The sequence below is a fragment of the Lytechinus variegatus genome, chromosome 4, assembly GCF_018143015.1.
Source record: "Lytechinus variegatus isolate NC3 chromosome 4, Lvar_3.0, whole genome shotgun sequence".
NCBI classification, from domain to species: Eukaryota; Metazoa; Echinodermata; class Echinoidea; order Temnopleuroida; family Toxopneustidae; genus Lytechinus; species Lytechinus variegatus.
In genome coordinates this window covers 47,591,257-47,616,833 of record NC_054743.1, presented here as the reverse complement: position 1 = coordinate 47,616,833, position 25,577 = coordinate 47,591,257, and the positions used below count along the sequence as shown (strand labels likewise).

Sequence of the window (25,577 nt, the reverse complement as noted above, 5' to 3'; positions counted from 1 at the left end):
ATCTCTTGTACTTAGATAAAAGCATCATAGAAGTTAATTTGATATCACCTTACTCAAATTTAAACTTCTAATTAAACTATTCAAATTTAATTTGAATACACACACTATGATTATTACAGTATTGATTAAGAAAACAATGTTCTTTGCAAGTAACTCAGGATCATAATTTCCAATAAAAAAATATTTACGAGCTATCATAACAATAACCTCTTTCAATAAATAATTGACTTTCCCTTTGCGTACAGCTCAGACTGCTTACCATAAAGCTTCTGAGGACCACAGAATCGCAGATTCAACTTATCAGACAATCTCTTCTCAACCTTTGTTTGAACTTTGGCAATTTTATATCTTAAGGCAGGTTGACTTAAACTGTATATTCAACCAATCAGCACCAAAAAATTAGTACAACAGGAAGTTCTCACTATCCATATTCATGTCTTGACGCAGGATTTCTTTTCCTTCAAATTTTTTACAATATTTTTTCCTTCAAATTTTTCACAATGTTTACAATTTTGCCATTGGAAACTACAACGACAAATTGTAATTTTAGTATTTTCAAGTAGAGGGTTGGGCATTCAGTATAAGCCAGTTCGTAGTTCCTTTCTGCGCATGATCAGAAGAAGGTCATTTGTACTAAAGTGACATGGTGCTTTAAAATCTAATGAGATAAGCACCAACTTTGATGTCTTCATTATCAATAAATTCTTTTGAATTGTCCTTTTCATTTACATCAACAAAAAACAACAATACTTCCACGAGCGGCTGGTATTTCAGTTTGTCAAGTACATTGTGCAACATGCTAAGATATGCATTCAATGTAGGAATGCAACAAATACCTTTATTAAGTATTCATTGGTGTGCTATTCTAGTCACCTGGTCTATTCAATTTCTTCATCCTGCTATGTAAGGCAAGCTTACGTAACATCTTGCATTGAAATCTGCCTATCATGATGAAAGAAATGAAAGGTCATTTGACAAAAATTGCCCATGAAGTAACTACGAACTGGTCTTTTGGTGTTGGGCATAAATCAGGGTGCTCAAGAACACCTTCAGCGATTCTAATTGTGCAGGTCTTACCTGGTGGTGTCTATCCAAACATCAGCACCAAACAATTGGGGTGTTAGCTGTCACTCATTTGGTGCAACCCAACACCTTACTTGAGATTATACATTGTATTTGCGGGGAGTCATCACTTCTTGCATTCGATTTGTAGTTTTGGTTGTTAAATAAGAAATTTCAACAAAGTTGTATACAATCCTATACATAAGAACTTGCCTTACAAAAAATGCAGCAAATAGTGATGTTTCACCACGAATAGTATTCCCTGATTTGGTTGTGGAGCTGCAACAAATTTTGCTGTTTGTATCTTGATTAAATTTCAAATAGATCACACAAAAGCAGTACTCAGAAAGGCACATAGGCTTCAAGGAAATAAAGACTTCAGCAAACCTCAAAGGCTACATCACCTAGGATCATTCAGTTTTCTTACTTTCGCGTCTCTTGCTTGATCACCTCCCCTGCTGGACTTGGCTATGTATAGGACCGCGGAAGCGAGTCTTTGGTACTCTGAAAGCTTGTTGTAGATGTGGGCGGAGATCCTGACGTATAGCCGACCCTGGAGGGCTTTGATTGGAACCTAGAGAAAGAAGTGATAAAGACGGTGTATCCGCCAGGATGCCATTAACCCACTTGCTCGATAGCTTGGGCCAACTGAAAATGACAGAAGAGCAAGTTCACTTTTAACGGAATACTGTACATGGCAGGACTCTACATGTATACATCCCCTTGCCCGAGTGCCTTTGGCAAGTGAAAATCACAAGAGGGCATTAATGTCTAAACCACAGGTCTGATTGGAAACTACATTGTAGATGTCGTGACAGAATGAGTGATAAAATAATGTACATGACAGGACTCTATATAATCCTACTTGCCCGATTGCATTGGGCATGTGAATATCACAGTAGGGCAAGTCAATATCTAATCCTGAAGTATTGCTGACCAGGGAGGCCTTTGAGTAGGACCTGAAGGAAAGTGATAGGAAACTATGCCACTGCAGGAAACTATGACCCAAATGCCTGATTGCCTAAGGCAAGTGAAAATTGCGAAAGGGCAAGGTTTTTAATAAAAAAATACTCCCATACCATGTGGAAAGTCCTAAAAAGAAAAATTGAAAGGGGTAAAAGTGAAAAGTGAAATGGATAGGTGAGAAAGTGGAGGTATCATTCAGAAATCAAAATCTTTCATACCTCAATATTAAATCGGTGATACAACTCATTCTGAATGCCTTCAGCTAAAGAGTACTCTACTGTCTGATTGACACTAATTTCATGGGGTAACTCTACTAGAGCCATCGAACCTGGTGAGAGACAAAGATCAAATGAACTTGGGCATGAGACAGAGAAGGGCTGCTTGTGACAAAGCAAAGTGATCAAATCTCAATTGGGTTGAGCAGAAGGGGGAGGAGAAGGTCCCCTCTTGCTCCGAGAAGAAGACAAAATTGAAGCTGATGAAAAAAGACCCAGATTAACCGATTGTTTCTTCAAAATCTGTAGATCTACGGAGGAAAATCATGCGTGTACAGTCAAGACTAGAACTTTAAACCACACTTCTATGGAATGCTGGCTACATATAATTCTTCCACATTGGTGGCATTTATGATGTATCAATTAATTCAATAAAATTCAAAACAGTTTTGTGTTTCCCCATTCTTTCCATTCCATAACTCGATAAGTTTTTTGACATTTATTTTTTTCTTTGCAGCAGCAAAATAAGAATAACTTATAAAAGGTGAACAAGTGGACAACTGGGACTTTTTTAAAACTATATTGTTGGTTTGGGATGGCTGGACAAAAATAAACTCCATTAAAATCAACTTACCACACATTTCAATGGGGGCTAGTAATCCAGTATTCCATGATTTGGTGAGTAAATCAACTGAAAAACAAAACAAAAGATGATAAGAATCAAATCAAAGCTCAGAGAGACACACAAACACACAAAGAAAAACCTTAAACTATCAATTCAAAACAAATAGTTTGTGGAGACAAATTTACCCCTCCTGTCCAATCCCATAAAGACCCCTCAAAAATAGTCTCTTGAGAAATGGGGTGAATTTACTCACAATACATCCACATGCATAGCCATGTAGCGCAGTGTAATATCTATGGTAGGCCTATAGACAAAGAGTTAAAAAATATCCGCAATTATTACCTGAATGTGGCATTTTGGAGACATGATATAAACGCGTATTTTGTCTGTCTAACTGATAAACTCAACATAATCTACGTCACAATGGCTTGGTCAGCGATCAGCTGAATGACGAGTGACCATAATATTCGTACACCCCTCCTCCCCAAAAAGAGTAATTTTCCTATTGCACCTACATACAATAATTAGCGGTCCATAATATCCGTATTCCGAACTCATCAATCCCCAGCGCATTTGTGGGTGCGTATAAAGAGATATGCTTCATAAGGATCCGCGCACCAACAATATACGTCATAATAGAGACAACGCTGGGTCCGAGCGCTTCCAAGTACGTCATATGGTAAAGTGCAGATCGATATTAACATGACACAATTTAAAAGATAAATCCCCATTATCATAACTTTTGCTCTAGATATCTGATTTGGATGATAATAAAAATATTGACTAGCTCTTCTTTCAGCTTGCCATTGCCATTAACAGTTTGTTGTTGCAAGCTTGTAAATAGACATACATGTACATGTAGGTGCATATTTACCAGCCTTTGTGGAAACATTTTCAGCACTATTTGTGGAGATCATAAAAAGGAAATACATTGCAGACATGACAAGAATTGACACTAGAGGCTTGACCAAGGTAAGTCCAACAATTTAGTTATATAATCTATCAATATCGTAATTTAATGTACCAGAAAGAGTTGAACAGGTAATAATAATATTGACTGGCGTTACTTTCGGGAGATACCAAAAATATTTCCCTCACTAGACCCATATTGCCCTCGTCTTCGACTCGGGGCAATATGAGACTAGTTTGGGAAATTCATTTATCTCCCTCAAGGTCAGTCAATATTATATAAATATTGTGTTATGGAAAAATCTTTGTCAAGAATATGGGAGAAGTGAAATGCAGCATTTCAATTGTCAGAATAAAGCTAACATCCAATCTTTGTAGACTAAAATTCGGATAGTTACCAGCAACTCAATGGAAAATTTAATAGTTTAATATTGGGGTACATGTATCTTAATAATAGTGATAATATACATAATTTATAAAGTGCTTCATATACAATATTCAAAGTGCTAAAAAGAAAAAGAAAGAAGTCTATACACAATATCTAGTTAACAGAACAACAAAGGAACTGGAAGTGGAAACATCATTACAAAAATTATATAGGGATAATTGGTATATACAACTAAAATAAATTAAGTAAATTGAAATAATCTTGATAAGTAAAGAACATATACATGTATGACTTAAAAACAAAACAAAACACAATATCATTAACAATGAATATTGACTTAGGGGTATAATTAATAATTTTATACAAAACACAAGAGAACAGGCAAGAATCATGCATAAAGCTGTGCGATTTAAGGGGCTTTCACAATTGCCTGTGCAATCGTTTGCGATCATATGTTTACAATATACGTTGCACAAAATCGCAACGGTTGTAAGCAGTCATGCCACCAATTGTGAAAGGGGCTTTACAAGCAGCAGGATGAAGCAGCCCATAGACCCCACGCTGAAACAGATCTGTGTTGTGTGAACTCACCGGCTTGCGAGAGTAATCCATGCATGCCTTGTCGTATTGTCTTCACACCCACGGCATTCCAAAAATCTAGCACTGTGTGCAAGGCCAGGAAGGGACTGTAATCTCGTAAACCTTTTGACAAAATGATGGATGAAAATATGATGAAATCAATTCAACCTACTCGCTCTACACCCCTTTCACAGCAAGTAAAAGTCACCCTTGGAACTTCTGGCTGATGACTATAATCATGAAGATAATAGTCAGTTCTTGTATAGGGCATAAGACAGATTCATCCCCCTTAAAATCTTGTTGATCGCGATGAAAATTGGCACGCGGATTAGCCAAGATCAAATTCTGTGAAAAATCTCATCTCAAACTATGCTAGTTTATGCGTAAAAGTTTGTTCTAACGATGCCCCTAAAATGCTAATTTGTGGTTCACAGACTCTTTATTGGAATCTAATCAAATGCACCTAAAAAAGTTTCATCACATTTATTTTCTAATGTATGTTATTGTTTTCTAAATTTCCTATATATCTTTTTTTACTTTGTTTTTTCAATGGAAAGTGTCAGGGACTTTATTTTGACCATAAACAAGGTGAAAATAATTTACTTTAATTAGTAAAAGGAAAATACTTATGAATTTTGGCTAAAAAGACTATTAGGATTGGATTAGTACACAAAGGCACGTTTTTGAGCAAATTTTGGTCTGCATGCACTTACGAAATGTTGCATAAATTGTGTGGCGTAAAAAATAGCGCTTATTACCATTATTAAGCTTTTCTGCTCGCAAACTCTGGAAATGTGGAAGACTATTTAGTACACATACCTGACCAGATAAACTCTGAGTTGAACCCACTACCAAATCCATGTGATACAACCAGAGGTCTTGTTTGGCTGCGAAGCTCCTCTCGGACATAGAGAAAGGCACATCCTTTGGGGTTACATAACCATTTGTGGGCGTTGGCTGTGTAGTAGTCTGGGCTCAAGTCTTTCATATCAAGTGGCAAGGCACCAAGAGCATGGGCCCCATCTATCAGTACAGGAACACCCCTGCAGCGCGAAAGGATCACATAGAAAAACATTTGTTTGCTATTTGGAAATCATCTGAGTCCTATCTACAAAGTCATCAAAAGACTGTGAAAAAAAAAATTAGGGTACAATATAAATGGTAAATTCGCTGATCACTGTTTGTATACTGAAGACATCTTTCGAAGAACGGCAATATTTGTGGCTATTTTGCAGATATACAAACACGAAATGTCTGTGTTCTTTCAGAAGTCTAAATTTCTAGGTCTGTAAAAATCCTAACCTTTGATCTCTAAACACCCCAACATCATTATATCAATGAACAATTTTGGTATATATTTCTAAGGGAACATAACTTTCTGGGGGGGGGGGGGGATTGGAGCTAATCTTTTACAATAACCCATCTAAAATTGTTGACACATGGGGAAAGCTAGGTTGATGTCACAAATGTCACGTGGGTGGCGGTGGGGTTTGAGGTGGAAGGGGCAGGATGAAACTGAAACATTAAGCAGTGACATCCTGTTTCCTGTTTGGGTGGGGGAGGGGCAGAAGATGAAAAAAAGAGGACATTTTTTCTTCCTCCTAGACAATTATTCATAGTATTTTGAAAGCTTGGGAAAGGAATTTCAGAGAGCTTTTCATGGTGGGAAATTGGCAAGGCTCTATTCCTCTGTTCTTTCACCATTCCTTCTTCTTGTGGGTCCGAATCCCAGCAATGATGCAATTGTGCCGCACTCAACCAAGGTGAGTTAAATGTATACTTGGCAGGAATTTACTCTTGAAAAGCTCGAGCAATTAACAGAAGCTCGGCTAAAGCTAGGCTAATTTTGACGCATTTATTTTAGAGCACTCATAGATTTCTTAAAACGAGCTTGGTAAGCAAGTACATGTACGTATACTGATTATCATTTTCATTGTCTAAAAGGGAGTTGTGGCCCTCCATTCTCTTTGGTACTTACCTTTCACGGCAGATGCTAATGAGCTCCTTGACTGGCATGATAAAAGCTGCATTGCTTGGAATGTGATCGAATACCGCTAGCCGTGTGTTTGAACTAAACCAAAAACAATAACAGAAAGGATAACAAAGATGAAAGACGAGAACGGTATTACTTGAAAATGTAATTTTAGACTGATAGCTACCGGTAGGCGTTTTGAATTAAACAGTAAAAAGAATATTTGCTTTGAGGTGGATGAAAAAAAAAGTAGAAAAAATAGAATTTCTACATAAAAATTAAAGCTATTTTAGTGCTTCATTCAAAAATAGATTTACAGCCAAATTATAACTTCATGCATAAATTAGTGTAATGTAAACATGAAGATTATGTCACTCTCTTCCATTATGCAAACATTTGTCACAATCTGTGGCCAAAATCTCAAGATCGGGGGGGGGGGGGGGGGGGGAGGGCATAGTGGCTATTGAAAAGAATATATTCGTGTAAAGAAGATTACTTTTGTCATTAATCTATACAGTCTGTTGAACTGACCTTAATTTTGAAGAAACCAAGTCCAGAATCTAAATCAAGAGAAGGGTGAATGGAAATAATAACAGTACATGAGAATCTACCAAGGGATATTGCTTGGGACTACAGGAATTTGTTTGACTATAAATGTGGTACCCACATAATCTGATCTGAAATATTGTTTTGACTTGGACAAACTATCTGCATTATGGACTGATTGTTAACTCTTTGCCTGCTTTGTACCAACTAGAGTCATATACAGGGGGCTACCAACTTCAACTCAAGTCAAAATGCATTCACAATACACACAGTGTATTGAGTCTATTGTTCATGCAACATACCAAGAAGATTCTATGACTGGAGTTCCAACAGGCAACAAATTTATTCAAGCAGCTGTTCATTTCTAAAGAAGCACAAATGAAAGAACGGCAAGAAGGACCTTTTGATGTCTGCCTTGAGGCCGCCAGTTTCAGTGAAGAAAGCAGAGGGGTGAAATTTTACGAATATCCATTTGTATCAATTTTCCGTCTTTCATATTAAATGGGGAATGAAACCTTTGGAACAAATAGGCTTGTGTAGAAACAGAAAAATCAAAGAATAAGAATAAAGAAAGTTTGAGAAAAATCAGACAAATAATGAGAAAGTTATGAGCATTTTAATATTGCAATCACTAATGCTATGGAGATCCTCATATTGGCAATGCGACAAGGATGTGTGATGTCACTGATGAACAACTTTCCCTTTGGTGGACTATAAAATACCCTCAAAATGTGTCTTTTTGCTTTTTCTTGTGATGATGCAAACTCTCTATCCATGATGTATTCTAAAAAAATATGTATTACATGCCCTCATGTAGAAAGAACACATGATCTATGGATAGATGTGATAAAAGAGGCAATTCAAGTGAAATATATACTAAAGTAATGGGAGAGTTGTTCACAAGGGACATCACACATCTTTGTCGCATTGCCAATTTGCTATCTCCATAGCATTAGCGATCGCAATATTCAAATGCTCATAACTTTCTCATTATTTGTCAGATTTTTCTCAAACTTTTGTTGATCTGTTTCTTTGATTTTTCTGTTTTCACACAAGCTATCTTGTTCCAATGGTTTCATTCTCCTTTAATAAACAAGCTGAAATTTAAATGCATGACAAAACATCAATAACCAAGCACTATTACGACGAGATATTTCCCCAGATTATATCAATTCACCTGTATGGTAATTAGTGAAAAAAGAAAGAATTTGACCTTTACAGAAACCAGATTTCAACACCTTTCCGATCGTTTGCGGTGAATGAAAATTTCAAATGTGGACTGTAGAATATTGTTATATGCCAGATGAGTGCCCGCACATGCCCAGTCGAGCAAATTTAGGTCATATTTCAGGAAGTATTGCATAGTTATTTTCGCATGCCTCCGAATTATGTACTACCCATTATAACCAGACCAAGATGCGGCAAAAAGTAATTATCATCACAAAAGCAAATTTCCCTTTATGTACATGTATGACCTATAGTGCGGAGTCTTGCAGGAATCATTTGTCTACACAATTGCAAGAGATGTTGAGCAAAGTGCATGCCTGACATACAGTACTTTCTGCTGGTGGCTTTTAACCTGGTTCAAATAGATTTTAATTGCTGTTACTCCATCTCATTTGAAACCTCCTTGAACATACACATGTGCAGTAGTGATGTGTGCATTGCAATGTACTGTGTACACATACACACAAGGGGCCCGTTGCATAAAACTTTTTACCTGAGAAAACTCAGGTTGTTTTTACCGGAGTTTTTGCCCTGTGTTAAAGTCAATGGCAGAAAATCAGACTAACCTTAGTTTCCAGTTTTTACCAGAGTTTTCTCAGGTAAAAAGTTATATGCAACAGGCCCAAGGGTTTTCTTTACAACAAACCAATCAAAGGCGAAATGTGAGCTGAATTTGAAAAGCGAATGCAAATCCTCTTTTAAGATTGCACCGTGGAATTAATGTGGTGCAGGGATGATTCTATCAGTGGCGGGCAAAAGTGAAGAATTCAACACCAATATCAACTCAAGTGTATCATATAAAAGTTAAACATACATGTATGTTTACACCATGCACTACACATTTGCTCTAATCTCTCACAATATTTTTCCAGAGCTACCAAGTCCCATGCATTATGCGTGAGACTCAAGCATTTTGGAGTCTTGTTCATCCCCTCAAATGTCTGTCTCACGCAACAATCACAGCTTATCTCCATATACATTGTACACAATGTCTGTGATCTCACTCAGATTCACAGAAAATCTCACGCATAGCTGGTCTTTGAACTTGGCATCTCTGTTTTTCACAAATATTAGCTAAATGAAACAATATTTGAATATATCAATTCCATTAAGACAACTCCTCCCTCAACAAAACACCCTGCTCCTCACATTCCTAAGCAAGTAGAATTAAATACATATACCTTACCAGGGGGGTGTTTCACAAAGATTTAAGTATGACTTAGGTCGCACTTAAATGTCGACGCGTACATGATATGCAACGCGCAATCTTTTTGATCAATACGCAGTAGTGCGCATACTCTTGGAATGATCTGACCAATGCTGTTATGCCTTTAATACTGCACGCAACTAGAAATTTAAGTGCGACTCTAAGTCATACTTCAATCTTTGTGAAACAACCCCCAGTCCCTTATTTAGAAGCTTTAAAAACATTTCAGTTTCTTCTGAAAGCTTAGAACCAGAGCTGCCAAGTTGTATTTTGCATTTTCAGTATTCTTATCCCCCCAAATCAGTATTTTGACCAAAAAATCCATATTTTTACCATGAGATAAATATGCATGCATAAGGGCAAAGTTCGATCACTTCTTACACTGAGCACTTTTAGAAATGTACGTCCACATAGTGGACTGGAACGAGATGACATCATTTTTTGGCCTGCCATATGACTCAGGTCCTCACACACGTCCACTATCAAAATCGAGAACCTCGCCACATCCATTTTGCGGTTCTCCTAAATCATAGACGACGTGCACGTGAGTGACGTCATTTTAACCGTTCAAGCCCAGCATGAAGATCAACCTTTCTCTTTTAAAACACAGTTTTCAGTGACTTTTCTCAAAATTAATGTAAGTTGTACGATGCATTATGTTTATCATATTCGAAATTGCTTTCTGATCTCCAACATATACATCTATATATATCCAAACTCGCGTAAAAAGGAATCAAAGCAAGGGAAAGGGCACATGTGCACAAGTTGCACCTTCGCATCACCCGACCGGGTCGCCAATCGATGGTGCGCCAGATATTCCGGGTCAGGCAGAGTGTCATGACCCGCTCGTTATCACGCTGTTCCGTGTGGACGTACGTACACGTACAAGTCGAATGAAATCTAAAGTATTCGCATCTGTAGTGAACGAGGGCAGACGACGACGTTGACTTGAACGATCAGAGGACTGCTACGTTGTTCACGTTCACTGCTTCTAAAACTCTCTATTATTTTGCGCCCCACACCGTCGCACACGAGACCGAAAGCTTCAGTCTAGATTTTGGTTGTTCCGCTGAACTGCGTTGGCTGACTCACCCATACATAGACTGAAGAATTTGGAGGCCCGTACGTACAGACAACGTATTAGCAGTAACGTTAGATCTAACATTCGACGGAAACCTGTTTTTTTTTCGATCGTTTTTTGCACATAAAATCATAAAATATCACATTATGAAAAAGAAATTGCATCCATATTTACGGAAAAATGTATGAAATTCAGAAATATCGTACCTTAGACCGCAGTTACGGCTAACTCGTTTCAAATTATGATCGAAACATCGTCATCTTCGATCCTTCTGTCGGTCAACGTAAGTTGCCATCTTGGATGACGTCATCATCCTTACAGACGTATTTACCAGTCGCAAAATATCTTGATTTGAGCCGCTGCTTGTAAACGTAAACTACACGCGTGCGCTCGGAACTTGTCATCTGCATTGATTCGCCAGGATATCGAAAATTCTAATCGGAAAGCCTTGATGAAAGCATAACTAATTGAACGTAGAGGGCAGCAACACACGGAATACCTTTTCTTCTCTAATTTGTTTTTTCCCGTATTTTATCATGAAAAAGCGTACTGCCGTATTTTAAATTGATTTCCGTATGAAATACGGAAAAATCGTACTACTTGGCAGCTCTGTAGAACACACGATCGTGAAACATAATAAAAATTATCATAAATATGAGCAAAATGGACACATTCAGTGAGAAGTATGTGTTGAACTGTGAGCTAACATTCACAAGTGGATCCGTCTGATTTCACTTGACTAATGCAGAATCAACTATATTTTGTTTAAGGTACATAGCCATGCAACTATGGAAGCTTAAAAGTGCCACCTAGATAGATAATCATTTGGTCAAGTCTATAGTCCTTGCAAAACATGAGATGACAAGATCTCGTCATTTCTACATGCTGTTTGAGAGATGATCATGGATCCAAGGTCTTGTCATCTGATCATCTCTCCAGAAGGATAGAACAAGATCATAGATCATGTCATCTGGTAATTATTTGTAAGGGATGTAGACATAAAAAATAATTATCTGAACATCTGGGTAGCAATTTAAAGCTTTCATATGTAACAAATCAAAGTGATGTTTGAACATAAATTTATAAACCTACAGATATGATTTTATAGTTTGTGATAGCCCTGTCCCCAAGTATACCATATCATGCTGTCCCCATAAAATACGACATCAATAATGATCAAATACCTCTTGATTTGATGTGAGGGGTAAATTGAGATTCTCTTCTTGATATTCAAGATCCAGCGACTCAGCTGTGTGCTTCAGTAGCTTCTTTACTGCACCTACATTTCAAAAAGAGAAAATGAAAGTTCACCCCACAAAAAGTTTGTTGTAAAATAGCAGAAACAAAAAATATTGGAGAAGATTTGACAAAAATCCATTAAATAGAAAATTATTTGAATTTAAAGTTTTTGATTTGAGATGTCATATACAACTGCCCCTCTTTAAATCTCCCAATAGTTTTCTTTAACCATAATCAGACTGGGGGCTGATCACCCCCCCTTGACATTTTTGGCAATAAATCCATCGTGCAAAATTTGACCAGGTCGCTCACGCTAACTTTTCCTTTCAGGTCTCGCACAACTTTTTAGACCAAAATTGGGACCAGCGGGTACTCACTTCTCAAATTACGCAGCATTTCATAAGTGCATGCAGACCCCAAATTACTCAAAATGGGAAATTCATAAATGTATCATTACTTTTCCCTTTACTGATTAAAATCAATGAATTTCTTCTTGTTTATGATCAAAATAAAGTCCCCAACAATTTCCATTGAAAAAAAGTAAAAAAACAAGGAAATACATAAAAAATTTAGAAAATAAAGTACATAAGAAAATAAAAGTGATGTTGAACTTTTTTTAAAGTGCATTTGGTCGGATTCTTATAAAGAAACTGTGAACCACAAATTAGCATTTTAGGGCCTTGTTTAGTTAATTAGAGCAAACTTTAGATTTTACGCATAAATTAGCATATCTGAACCAGCCCCACCTCTATCCATAATTGGAAAATATTAGTAAAACACAAAGGCAAGACAATTTGAAAGATTGGCTCTTGATACTTGATGTGGTATCCCTTTGGCAGCTCATACAGGAAGCTACATGTATACTGTGATGATGAATAAGTGAGCCACTTTAAGGAAAGTCATGCTTTGTTAAGTTCATATTTACCATATGTGATGTTGAGGCAGAATATCCTTTCCCCCTTCTTGAATGGAATGCTCCTGACAACTGCATTGATAGCTGTGGTGACATTGGGCACAAGGACTATTCCACTTGCTTCACAGCCTGAAAAAGGGGGAGATGATACAGATAGAAATACAAAATATAGTTACAGGCTCCAGGAATGTTACCATATGTGACTACTGTAGCTACCCTAAAACCAACAATACATGTAAGTCACCAGGAAAGGTTCTCAGTTAATAGCAAAAGTGGTAGTTTGGTCTTTTCAAGGAAAAAATGAGAAAATTAGCTCATCTCCAAGACTAAATCTTCTTCTGTCAAAGTTTCGAGTTGAGAAGTCAAATGGAAAACAACGTACAAGAGTTTCTTTCACAAAAGCTTTTTGCAGACTGTTTAGAATTTTCAACGAGATTGTAAGTGGTGAACATCTCACGCTTAAATGAACCCCAAAACTTTATTCCTTGCTTTCTCCTTATTTTCTGAAGCTCCTGCAAAAATTCTTCAACAATCAATCAAGTAGTTGCATGTATCGGTTATTGTTGATCAATTTTGACAAATTATACATCATTTTAAAGCTCAGTATTTGCTTTTCTAAGCTCAGTAAAAACCTTGTATTCATTTTGGGTGACTAAAGGTAATACTATTGTTGGTTTTGGAGCGGCAGATCACATATGCATGCATGTCATCGGCCTTCACCATATAGGCAAAAATCAGCCTGTGCAAGTAAATTTGCAGGTAACATATTCAACATTCCCCTCAAGGCTAATAATTTGTAATAACCCAGCAAATATGGTTAAAGGACAAGTCCACCCCAACAAAAAGTTGTTTTGAAGAAAAAGAGAAAAATTCAACAAGCATAACACTAAAAATTTAATCAAAATCAGATGTAAAAAAAGAAAGTTATGACATTTTATTAAAAGTTTCGCTTAATTTCACAAAACAGTTATATGCACATCCTGGCTGGTATGCAAATAAGGAGACTATGACGTCATCCACTCACTAGTTCTTTTCTATTTTATTATGTCAAATATGAAATATTCTAATTTTCTCCTTATTGGCAAGTGATACAATGATTAATTCCTCCCTGAAAATGTGTCATTAGCATTGTTTAATACTATGTTTCAGTCAAGTTATTCCTTATTGTCAAATCTATAATAAAATGAAATATTGTATAATTCAAACAATAAAAACAAAAGAAATAGTGAGTGATGGACTTCATCGACCAACTCATCTAGTTGTGCATATCACTGTTTTGTGAATAAGAAGTGAAACTTTAAAATGTCAGAACTTTCTTATTTTACATCCAATTTTGATGAAATTTTCAGCACTATGCTAGTTTGATTTTTCTCTATTTATTCAAGTCAGCATTTTTCTGGGGTGGACTTGACATTAAATGGACCATAATATCAACAGTTACCAGTGACAAACTTAAAGCTTAAAGGGGAAGTTCACCCTGAAGAAAACTTTGTTGTAAAAATAGCAGAAAAAATAGTAAACTAGAATTTAATTCGTCATGCGGACGAATTAGGTGGTCTGTCATGATTTGTCATTCAGTGTTGGCTGATGTATGAAATAAATAATTTAGATATCATTGATAATCTTGATCGTAGATATCCTAAGAATAAGTTTGGACCATTACTAAATGTGATTATTGATGTGGTGATGACAATCGTCAGACATACATCTTCAAACAGATACATACAAGATAGATGATTATACCTCACGGATCAACACGGCAATGCCGGCATGATCCGGGGAGGTCCGGGATAGTTTTGCCCCAGATGACTGTGAACACGGCATCAACACGGCAGCTTCACACGGATCTACACGGATCATGCCGGCAGAGCACGTCGTCAACACGGACCAATACGTCAGCAACACGGACCTACACGTCAGCTACACGGACCACCACGTCAGCAACACGGACCTACACGTCAGCAATACGGACGAACACGTCAAATGCGTTATCCATTGAGCTAGCATATTCCCCCATAGAGATTACACGTAAGCAAATTTGAGAATTACAATTCCAATTTTGCAAGCGAAATACGGGCATGATCCCGGCATCTGATCAAAAAATGGAGGGCACATTTTCGAAAGCTTAGAATCTCGGCAGAAACATACTAAAAGCTCAGGGAAAACTGACAAGAAACAATGGAGATATAGCTCACGAAATAGAGGAATGTCGAATCTAGTTTTGAGAAAAGGTCATGTCCCATAGAGATTACACGCAAAATACATGTGATATGAAAAAAGTAATTATAATCTGTTTTATCTTGCTAAATTTAAACTTTTATACCTTTTAATTATCATAAAGGATCATGTAAGAAGTGGCAAAAAGAAAAAAAAGTGAAAAAAAATTCATCTTGTTCACCCCAGGACTCGAACCCGCGCCCTTTAAGAAGCAGTCAAAGCCACGATATTCCCCATAGAGAATACACGTAAGCAATTTTGAGAATTACAAGTCCAATTTTGCAAGTGAAATACGGGCATGATCCTGGCATCTGATCAAAAAATGAAGGGCACATTTGCGAAAGCTTAGAATCTCAGCTACAACATACTAAAAGCTTAAAGAAAACTGACAAGAAAAAATGGAGATATGGCTCACGAAATAGCGGAATGTCGAATCTAGTTTTGAGAAAAAGTCATGTCCCATAGAGATTACACGCAAAACACATGTGATATGAAAAAAGCAATTATAATCTGTTTTATCTTGCTAAATTTTAACTTTTATACCTTTCAATTATCATAAAGGATCATGTAAGAAGTGGCAAAAAGAAAAAAAAAAGTGAAAAAAAAAATCATGTTGTTCACCCCAGGACTCGAACCCGCGCCCTTTAGAAAGCAGTCAAAGCCACGATATTCCCCATAGAGAATACACGTAAGCAATTTTGAGAATTACAAGTCCAATTTTGCAAGTGAAATACGGGCATGATCCCGGCATCTGATCAAAAAATGGAGGGCTTATTTTCGAAAGCTTAGAATCTCGGCTACAACATACTAAAAGCTCAGGGAAAACTGACAAGAAACAATGGAGATATGGCTCACGAAATAGAGGAATGTCGAATCTAGTTTTGAGAAAGTCATGTCCCATAGAGATTACACGCAAAACACATGTGATATGAAAAAAGCAATTATAATCTGTTTTATCTTGCTAAATTTTAACTTTTATACCTTTTAATTATCATAAAGGATCATGTAAGAAGTGGCAAAAAGAAAAAAAAGTGAAAAAAAAATCATGTTGTTCACCCCAGGACTCGAACCCGCGCCCTTTAGAAAGCAGTCAAAGCCACGATATTCCCCATAGAGAATACACGTAAGCAATTTTGAGAATTACAAGTCCAATTTTGCAAGTGAAATACGGGCATGATCCCGGCATCTGATCAAAAAATGAAGGGCACACTTGCGAAAGCTTAGAATCTCAGCTACAACATACTAAAAGCTTAAAGAAAACTGACAAGAAAAAATGGAAATAGCGCAATGTCGAATCTAGTTTTGAGAAAAAGTCATGTCCCATAGAGATTACACGCAAAATGAGGAAAAATGACATGCCTCTTTTCATCGCTGTTTTACGCAATGATGCGTTTCTCAAAACGAAAATTAATGATTACTGAGGAGAAAGAGTACATTCTAAACTACAACATATCGAAATCTGGGCGAAAAATGATCTATATTCGAGAAGTTACAACTAGGCCCGTTTCGGGTACACGTGTACACGCACGGTCAAGTCAGTGCACGTGTACTAAATTCCATCACCGTGTACACGGTAGCATCTGCATAAACAAGCTCACAGCCTCACATTAAATCTTAGTTCTCAGACACTGCACATGTTTTAATTACTAATATGTCAACATATTTCAATTAATCCAGAGTGAGTTCACTTCCAAAATCGCCAATTTAATCCACATTCTTTCTGGAGACTCACGTTTTTGTACCACGAAATCGGCACGAAATGGGTCTGCTCCGGTCTCAAAAGCTCGAAAGCGTTGCTCAATCACACTCAGAGTCAATTTGAGAATCACCAATTGCGATAGCGATCATCGCTACAACTTACGTGTTATACGCTCGCACACAAGCCTACAAACAAACGCTCTTCAAATTGGCAACATAATGAAAATTAATCGATAACTTCAGTTACACTTATTCTGCAGCGATCTGTGCATGCATGTACGGTACAGTATACAAAATGCGCATCCACCGAGCGTCGGCGATAGCTAGGGCCCTGCACTGATTTTCTTTTGCATTCTTTATTAATTTAATGCGCTGCTAAGCCGAGTAAACTTTTAATTTGCACCAATTTTTGTGATTGATACTTCAAACTTCTCAGGTAAGCTTCAAAACCGTGACTTAGGCTATATAGACCCCTTTTTATGACATATTGATGCGGGTCCGTGTCGACATGAAAACGGAACTCGCTCTCACAGTGTTTACAACGTGTACACGACCGAAAAACACGCCGTGTACACATGCATCAAAAATGGACTTTCAAAACGGGCCTAGTTACAACCACATTTGCATAAATTTGATGACGTCATTTTTGAAAAAATGAAGGTTTTAGTTTAGGCGCCATTTTGATGACGTCACGATATAATTTAGGGACAATGGTGACATGAAATCGAATCTATAACTCATACTCTATCGATATATGAAAACAAAATTGGGGGTCAATGGACTATTTAAAGAGCTACAGTGAATTTTCAATAGGCATGTTTTTGCCCATATATGGCCTATAGTGAGAGCTCGCGCGCACACGTGCTGCAAAGTTTAACGGGTGTTAATTTCGTTATTAATGGTCGTAGAAGGTTGATCAAGGTATCAAATTGTTCAGAATTTTATTATCAATGAAATGATGTAAAAAAACGGTGTTTCTGCGTTGTGTTAAGGCGTTACGCGCGGAAACGCGCGCGCATGCGTGCGCGCGTGCAAAATTTTTGAAATGCTTAAAATGACCTAAAACGTACTCTCGTTTGGTCAAAAAGTGATTTTGAGCATTTTTAAATTTTGACGCGCGCGTCGTGACCTTCAGGTGACCTTTGATGACATGACCTGATGACTCTTGACCTTAAATTGATGTGATGTTAATTTGATTGATTTTTGATAATTAATAATGGAGATATGATTGATAATGTGATTTTACAAAATGGCGCCTAGATGACGTCATCATGACCTGATGACCTTGAAAAGCTTATTTTGACGTGTCCATGACAGATCCTATGTATGACGAAAAAATCAGCAAAATTGATTCAGCCGATTCGGAGAAAAGTTGGCGACAAGAAAATCCGTAAAAATAAAGAAAGTAAGAAAGAAAGAAATAAGAAAATTCTGACGAAATTAAGAGGTGATCTGTCAAAGACAGACCACCTAATTAGTGAAATATTGGTGAAGGTTTGAGGAAAATCCGTTAAAGAGTAAGAAAGTTATTAGAGTTCAAAGTTATGGATTTGTGACGTCATAAACGAGCAGCTGCCCCATGTGTTATGTAATATAAAATGCATGAATTTCAAATTTTGTATGGTTCCTGATGACTTAATTTTGTTTTCTATTCATGATCGGGTGTGAAGTGATTTGTCTATTGATATACAAAAGGTACAGTGAAAACCATTTTCAATTTTCTGAGAAAATGACATTTCATTGATTTTTTACCATTCGCTATGTAGGAATGCTGCTCGCATATGACGTCACAAATCAAATAATTGAAATTCTAATAACTTTTTAATTATTTGATGAATTTTTCTCAAACCTTTGGCAATATTTTTTATTATTTTTTCTGCTATTTTTACAATAGACTTTTTGTCAGGGTGAACTTCCCCTTTAACCTATATAGGACTGCCAGACAAAAGCAGACAAAGCAATGACTTACGTTGGAATGAAGCCTTAATTTGTATAGTACTTTCAAACAAGACAGGTGAATTAGATACATCGTTTTGAGGGATACCTGCATGTAGAATACACCAATTGTGTGCTTTGTGAAATGTCAATAATTTTGTTGGTCCTCCCCCTACCAACATTGCAGTCTTATTATGCAGAGAAGTTGAAATGGGCAAAACACCAATGCTATCTGACTTCCTTCATTCTCAGTCTATTCTAGTAGCATAGTGTTGATTCAGCCTCCCTCAATACTTTTCATGATAAATCCGCCGCACAAATTTTTTTGACTGCATCACTCACTGACTTCTTTCTTTCTATCTCTCACACAACTTTTGAGACCAAAATTGCAACCCCAGGGTACGCGGTTCTCAAGTCATGCAAAATTTTGTAAGTGCATGCAGACCCCAAATTACGTAATTTCAAATCTGCGTACCCAGGCCTTGTAAATTTGGCCTCAAAAGATGCACAAGACTTGAAAGTAAAAAGTCAGCAAGGTGATTGAGGTGTTTGTGTCAGTTTAATAAGGGTTAGTCTTAAAACCTCGTAATAATGCCAATCACTCTGTACCTACGAATTCAGCCAGTCTCCTAGTCACATAAGCCATATGTGGAAGGACCTCTCTATCAAAGAATCTCAGTGGTTGTTTTTCTATGTAGCTCTGCCACTGCTGGGCAACCTTTAAGGCGTCCTTGAGGACTGCTCCGAATGCCCCATGATTCAGGAACGTACAGTCCTGCAAAAGCACAGCGGATAGTTTAAAATAAAAATTAACGGTCTTTGTTAGTCTGCCAGCACAGACTCAAACTTGACACATTCACAAATTAGACCATGTCTAGAATGGAGACTTTACTCCAAACGCTCTCTTTGTTAATTTGTGTCTAATAATTCGGTAGAAGCTACCACACAACATTGATTGAATCTGGGGAGCGTTTCATGAAAGGACTTGTCAGACATTTTATTCGACAAGTCCTGTTTTATCCGAAAGTTACTATAGTAACAGTGATTCTCAACCAATCAGAATCCTGGGGAGCATTTCATGAAAGGACTTGTCAGACGCTTTATCCGACAAGTCCCATTTTATCCGACAGTTACCATAGGTACAGTGCCTCTCAGCCAATCAAAATCATGGAAAGATGTCAGATCTGACAACTTATCGGATGAAAATATTGATGAAACGCCCCCTAGTCTCACTACGTCAGACTCAGCATTTTGCACTATGCAAAAACCCATGGTCTGTATTACCCTCAAATCTTGACCACTAATTGCATTACTCTCTTTGCTATTTTTGTAATAAAATTTTCATCAGGATGAACTTCCATTTCAAGTTCAACTTAAATTTTTTGATGCCAATGCATACAATAGTATGCATAATCTCAATGGGGAATACAATAATAATAATTGGATTTATATAGTGCTTTTTCCAGAGGATACAAAGCGTTGTTGATGTCATAAGACAGGTTAAGGAGTATGGTTTAGTGCGTATCCCTTAAGCATTGTCTGACTAAGCAATTTGCTAGATAATACTTGCACCTAGATAAATTAAAGAACTACTTTAATAAAGTCACACTAGACTTATTTGTGAAGAGTATCCAGTCTCATTACATGTATATTCATCTTTAGGGGAAATTATTGAAGATACGTTTACCTCAAGCAGAAAGTGCTTTCTCCTTGTCTCTTCGCCGAACTTCAAGCCTTTGCAGTTGGCAAAATCTGGGACACTAAACGGGGAATCAGGTGGGACGTAAGACTCCTGGAAGAGAGTGAGGAAAGAAGTACATGTACGCATGAAGGTTAATTAGCAATGCATATTGAAATTAAGCTCTTGGTCTAGGAACAAAAGGATTGAGGTGGAATCATTATAAACATAAATTTTCATCACTTTTTTTTATAGTCATAGCACCCCTTAAAAAAATAAGACTAAAACAAAGCAACATAAACATAACAGTACTAAAACAAAACAAAACATACAAAATTATAGAATCAATACGAAATGACAAAAAATATGCAAAATAAACAAACAATGAATACCACATTATGAACAACAAGATTTGAATTGAACATAAAATTACACCAGAGATAAAGGGTGATGAAAAAAGTACAGGACTTTAATCAAGAGCGATGAAAAAAAAAGAAAAAACAGGAAGACACAGAACAGCTTAGTAGAATTTGAGGTGAAAGAAAAAAACAGCCGATAGCATACAGTAACAAGAGGGCGTAACTGCTTATGAAAGCAATAAATAATGGGGGGGGGGGGAATAACATACTGTATGTACATGTAAATTACAACCAAACACCAGGAGTGTTGTTTGCAAGCCCACAGTCAAGTTGAGGTGGGCGCCCATGGAAATCTTCACCATCGCTTGGCTTTGCAATCTACCCCCATGAAAACTAATACCTGAGCTTGAGCAACTCACCTCTGGCGCTTCAACAAGTTCTTGCACGTTGGAAGAATGGAAAGATCCAAAATCTCTCTTTGTTCCTAGACAAAGTTTGAATGGAATCAAAATGTAAAAAAAAGTCACTTTTTCCTCTTCGCACCATACAAATTAATCATTTTAGAAAAAGGCATGCATATTTTACATTACTGTTAGTATCATTATTGGCAAGTGTTGGAGATACGTGTTCCACTCTGGAGGTGGATTAAACCATCATGAGCTTTCAATCTTAATTTCATCAGGTTACATGTAGTTTATATTTTTTTAGGACACTGTAATCAAAATGTTCTTCAGTGAATATAACATACAGGAGGAGTTTCATTTTAATATTTCTGATTTATCCAAATATCTGTAGGTGCGCCTTGAGCACCTAACAAGGTGGATATGTGCGCAATATAAATACCCTATTATGTACACAATGGATCATATCCTGAACAAAATAGACTTGATTTGTTGGTCTAGCTATGCATTCTATGGTACATTAAAGGGGAAATTCATTTATTGTAAAAATAGCAGAAAAAAGAATACAAAAATATTGCTGAAGGTTTAAGAAAAATCGATTGCAGAATCAAAAATTTATTAGAATTCTAATTATGTGATTTATGGCGTCATATGCAAGCAGCATTCCTACATAGCAAACAGTAAAAAATCAATATGTCATTTTTCAGAAAATTTATGGTTTGTCACGCATTTTGGTTGATGTTCGATATTCTCTTATCATGTTTATGTATATATTCCATTCTTATGCATTAATTAGTTGTACTATACTCATTTATGTAATGAATGTCTTGCTTAGATCAATTGTGAATGTCACTTTCAACTTGCCCAGTAACCTGCACACAGCCAAGCCCTCTCTTGTACTGTAACTTGCTCAGGGTCAAACTCTTCTGGTCTGTCCACTCTGTATTATATTTGGCTTTCCTTCGTCTTTCAGAAATGCCGAACAGTGCATCTCCCTTCTTTACGACCTTGCATCTACTTTCAGATAGTTTTACTCTCCTCACTTTCTCTTTCTAGTGACTTTCAACCCTCGTTCCTCACTCTCTCTTCCCAGTGACTTTCAACTCTTGTTCCTCGCTTTCTCTTTCCAGTGACTTTCAACCCTCCTCACTTACCCTTCCAGTAACTTTCATCCCTCCTCTCCCTTTCCAGTGACTTTCAAACCTGTGTAATTCCCTTTAACCTTGCGATTACTTTCAGAAACTCATTCTTGTTTATTACCTTGGCTACACATTTATAATGTTCAGTAACTCCCTCCGCTTTCTCTCTCCTCACTTCGACTTTGCCCTGCTCTTCAGGCTTCTTTCCCTCTACTCCTAATGTCCAAACCCCTAGTTTAACCTTGTGGTCAGTGTATTGGTATTTATGTGCTTATTCTATTGCTTGACTTTATCCTATCCTCGTTTGGAACGATTTATCCTCTCTCTCCCTCTCTCTCTCTCTCCCCACTCTGAATCTGGGTTTTTGCTGTGTGCTGGGGATGACCTTCATGCTATGTCCAGAAAGTGTACATATAAAGCGAGCAGCATCTCAGTCAAGTTTAGTTCTTAGTTTTAGTTCAGAGTTTCCTTCATGATTCCAGTTGTATGTATACTTCAGAATTATCACAAGTAAAATTCTTATGATTGTTCCAGCATCGCTCGACGTTATCTCAGTTATCAAATTTAATGTATCGCTGGAGTTTGTTTAATTGTCATCATCACATACTCTGTTGCACCTTCATTAAGTTTTGAGAAGTAATAAACTACTGAACTTTAATTTCCTGTGTAATGACTGTTATTCGCTTCAACTGTGTTATTTAAGCTCTGGCCATCCTCAACATTTATTTTAGACTCTTATAGCGAGACTTGTAGGATAAACCGAGCTGTCGTTACAGGTTTAAATGAAAAGAAAACAAAAATAAGCCATAAAAAAAATTACGAAATGAAATTCATGCATTTCATATTACAGTGTACATAATTTCTTCATTTTTAATGGATTTTTCTCAAATTTTCACCCATAATTTTCATAATTTTTTCTGCTTTTTTTACAACAGACTTTTCTTCAGGGTGAACTTCCCCTTTAGTAATTTTAACCTACCCACAACATCTTGTGCAGGATCGACTTCCATGTTGGAACTCCTCAGAACTGCTGCAGAGTGAAGAGAAATTGGAAGAAAAGACAAAATTACCTTCACAGAGCTGCCAACCTGAACAAGACCGTTTCAGTATTTTTAAGGCTGAAAATCAGTATTTTGGTGAAGAAATTAGTATTTTCACAGGAAAACCATAGGACAACACATAAACTGAAACTTTACAAATCAGTATTTTGCATGAAACCATCAGTATTCTTCTCAGTATTCTTTTCAGTACTAAATACGAAAAATCAGTACTACATGTACTTGGCAGCTCTGCCTTCACTAAAAGCTTAAACTTTCAACAGTGCTTGTCATTGACTTGTTCCAGATATTTTGTGCAAGTGCTGCACAAATGTATCACGTAAAGGATACTCTGCAAGAAATACAGGACTATCCTGGGGACCGTCTTACAAAGAATTACGATTGATCCAATTAATCGCAACTATGGAAGGCCAGCAAGGTCAACATCTATTACATGTATGCATGGTTGTTCAAAATATTTTCTAGCTACATGTATGACATACATATATTCATGCACACATTGTTTTCTTGGAAATTCACTGTGCTTCGATATCTCTTTGCATAAAACGGGCATTGTGCAAAGTTTTTGTAGGAAAAAAATATTGGCACTGATGGATTTCCATAGTTCCAATTAATCGGATCAGTTGTAACTCTTTGTAAAGGCAACCGCACACCTTACGACTGGTCTGCGACCCAATTTCAGAATAAAAAGTTGTAGGATTTGATGCTAATAAAAGCGAGACTTGGATATGTTACTATGTACTGTTCTATAAAATCATCGTACGAATACCTACATGTATGTTCAAATCTGTGACTATGCTATCATCCTTATTAGAATAAAAGTGAATTTGATATCTAGTCATAATGAAATCATAGCAGTCGTAAAATTGGCTACAATTTGAAACTAATTTGGCCTTTACTCAAAAATAAAGGCTTGCTATCTTTAAAAATTGTATAGCATTCTTTCATTTACCGGTAATTTTAACCTCAAATACAAGGCAAAACAATTTTGTGTCTCGCCCACTTATGAAAAATATGATGGTTTGTGAGGGCACGCAAGAGGATCAAAAATTCATTATGAAATGACTGAGATGGAATAACACAAGTCATAAGAGCCTGCACGTAAACTTTAATGTTGACCTGAAAATGACCTTTGACCTTACCATGTGACCTCCGACTGCAGCATAACATGCCTGTCCCCCAAGTCCATCCACCATCCAAGTTTGGTTGAAAAACGACATACGGTTGCCGAGTTAGGTGTCATAAGAGAGTCTTACATGTAAACTTTAACGTTGACCTGAAAATGACCTTTGACCTTACCATATGACCTCAGACTGCAGCATAACATGCAGGTCCTCCAAGTCCATCTACTTGCGGAGTTAATAGTCTTGCATGTAAACTTTAACATTAACCTGAAAATGACCTTTGACCTTACCATGTGACCTCCGACTGGAGCATAACATGCCTGTCCCCCAAGTCCATCCACCATCCAAGTTTGGTTGAAAAACGACATACGGTTGCCGAGTTAGGTGTCATAAGAGAGTCTTACATGTAAACTTTAACGTTGACCTGAAAATGACCTTTGACCTTACCATATGACCTCAGACTGCAGCATAACATGCAGGTCCTCCAAAAGCGACATACGGTTGCGGAGTTAACTCTTCATGCGTTACGTTCGCATTATTGCACATCCGTTGGCGTGTTTCGTTCGCATTTTTGCACAACCACACATTTCCAATAGATGTCCCCTGTCCCATTGTTTTTCGAACAATTGCATGCCCATGATACAATACATCCTGATCACAGCCAGGAAGTTTGATTGAAAAAGGAGAGGAGAAAATCAATAAAACCCTCCTCACAAACAATACCATGGCCAGGTTTATTGTTAGGAGTCTGTGACTCATGGCACGAATGTTAATGAGACCCTTTCAATGGAGTACCATACCTTGACCAGGCAAAAATTTACTCTCTTTTATTTTCCACTATATACATGATGTGTATGGGCTATTTTTATCAGATTATCATGATTTTGGTATCAATACAAAGCTTATGTAATGAAAAGTCCAAGTGGATAAATAAAAATCATGCCACTATTAAACACAAGAAACAAAGTAAAAGGGGGGCTACATTTTGTTGGAAGTGTTAGGAGAAAGCAGTTTAGAAAATGTAATTTACCATACATAC

General features: G+C 37.0%; 1 protein-coding gene across 6 annotated transcripts in view; it reads right to left on the bottom strand.

The window, feature by feature from the left end:
• Nucleotides 1-934: 934 nt before the first annotated feature.
• LOC121414203 (probable L-cysteine desulfhydrase, chloroplastic) overlaps nt 935-25,577 on the bottom strand; it is a 31,482-nt gene continuing 6,839 nt past the window's right edge. For all 6 annotated transcript variants that reach the window (XM_041607284.1, XM_041607282.1, XM_041607286.1 and 3 more), the window contains 13 exons: nt 23,336-23,386; nt 21,236-21,300; nt 20,467-20,571; nt 19,389-19,554; nt 12,942-13,058; nt 11,962-12,056; nt 7,248-7,276; nt 6,723-6,815; nt 5,564-5,787; nt 4,757-4,867; nt 2,878-2,934; nt 2,247-2,356; nt 935-1,636 (listed from right to left, as the gene is read on the bottom strand). In XM_041607284.1, the coding sequence (XP_041463218.1) occupies nt 1,463-1,636; nt 2,247-2,356; nt 2,878-2,934; nt 4,757-4,867; nt 5,564-5,787; nt 6,723-6,815; nt 7,248-7,276; nt 11,962-12,056; nt 12,942-13,058; nt 19,389-19,554; nt 20,467-20,571; nt 21,236-21,300; nt 23,336-23,386 (1,397 nt within the window). In that variant the 3' untranslated portion in view covers nt 935-1,462. The remainder of the gene's footprint in view (nt 1,637-2,246; nt 2,357-2,877; nt 2,935-4,756; nt 4,868-5,563; nt 5,788-6,722; nt 6,816-7,247; nt 7,277-11,961; nt 12,057-12,941; nt 13,059-19,388; nt 19,555-20,466; nt 20,572-21,235; nt 21,301-23,335; nt 23,387-25,577) is intronic.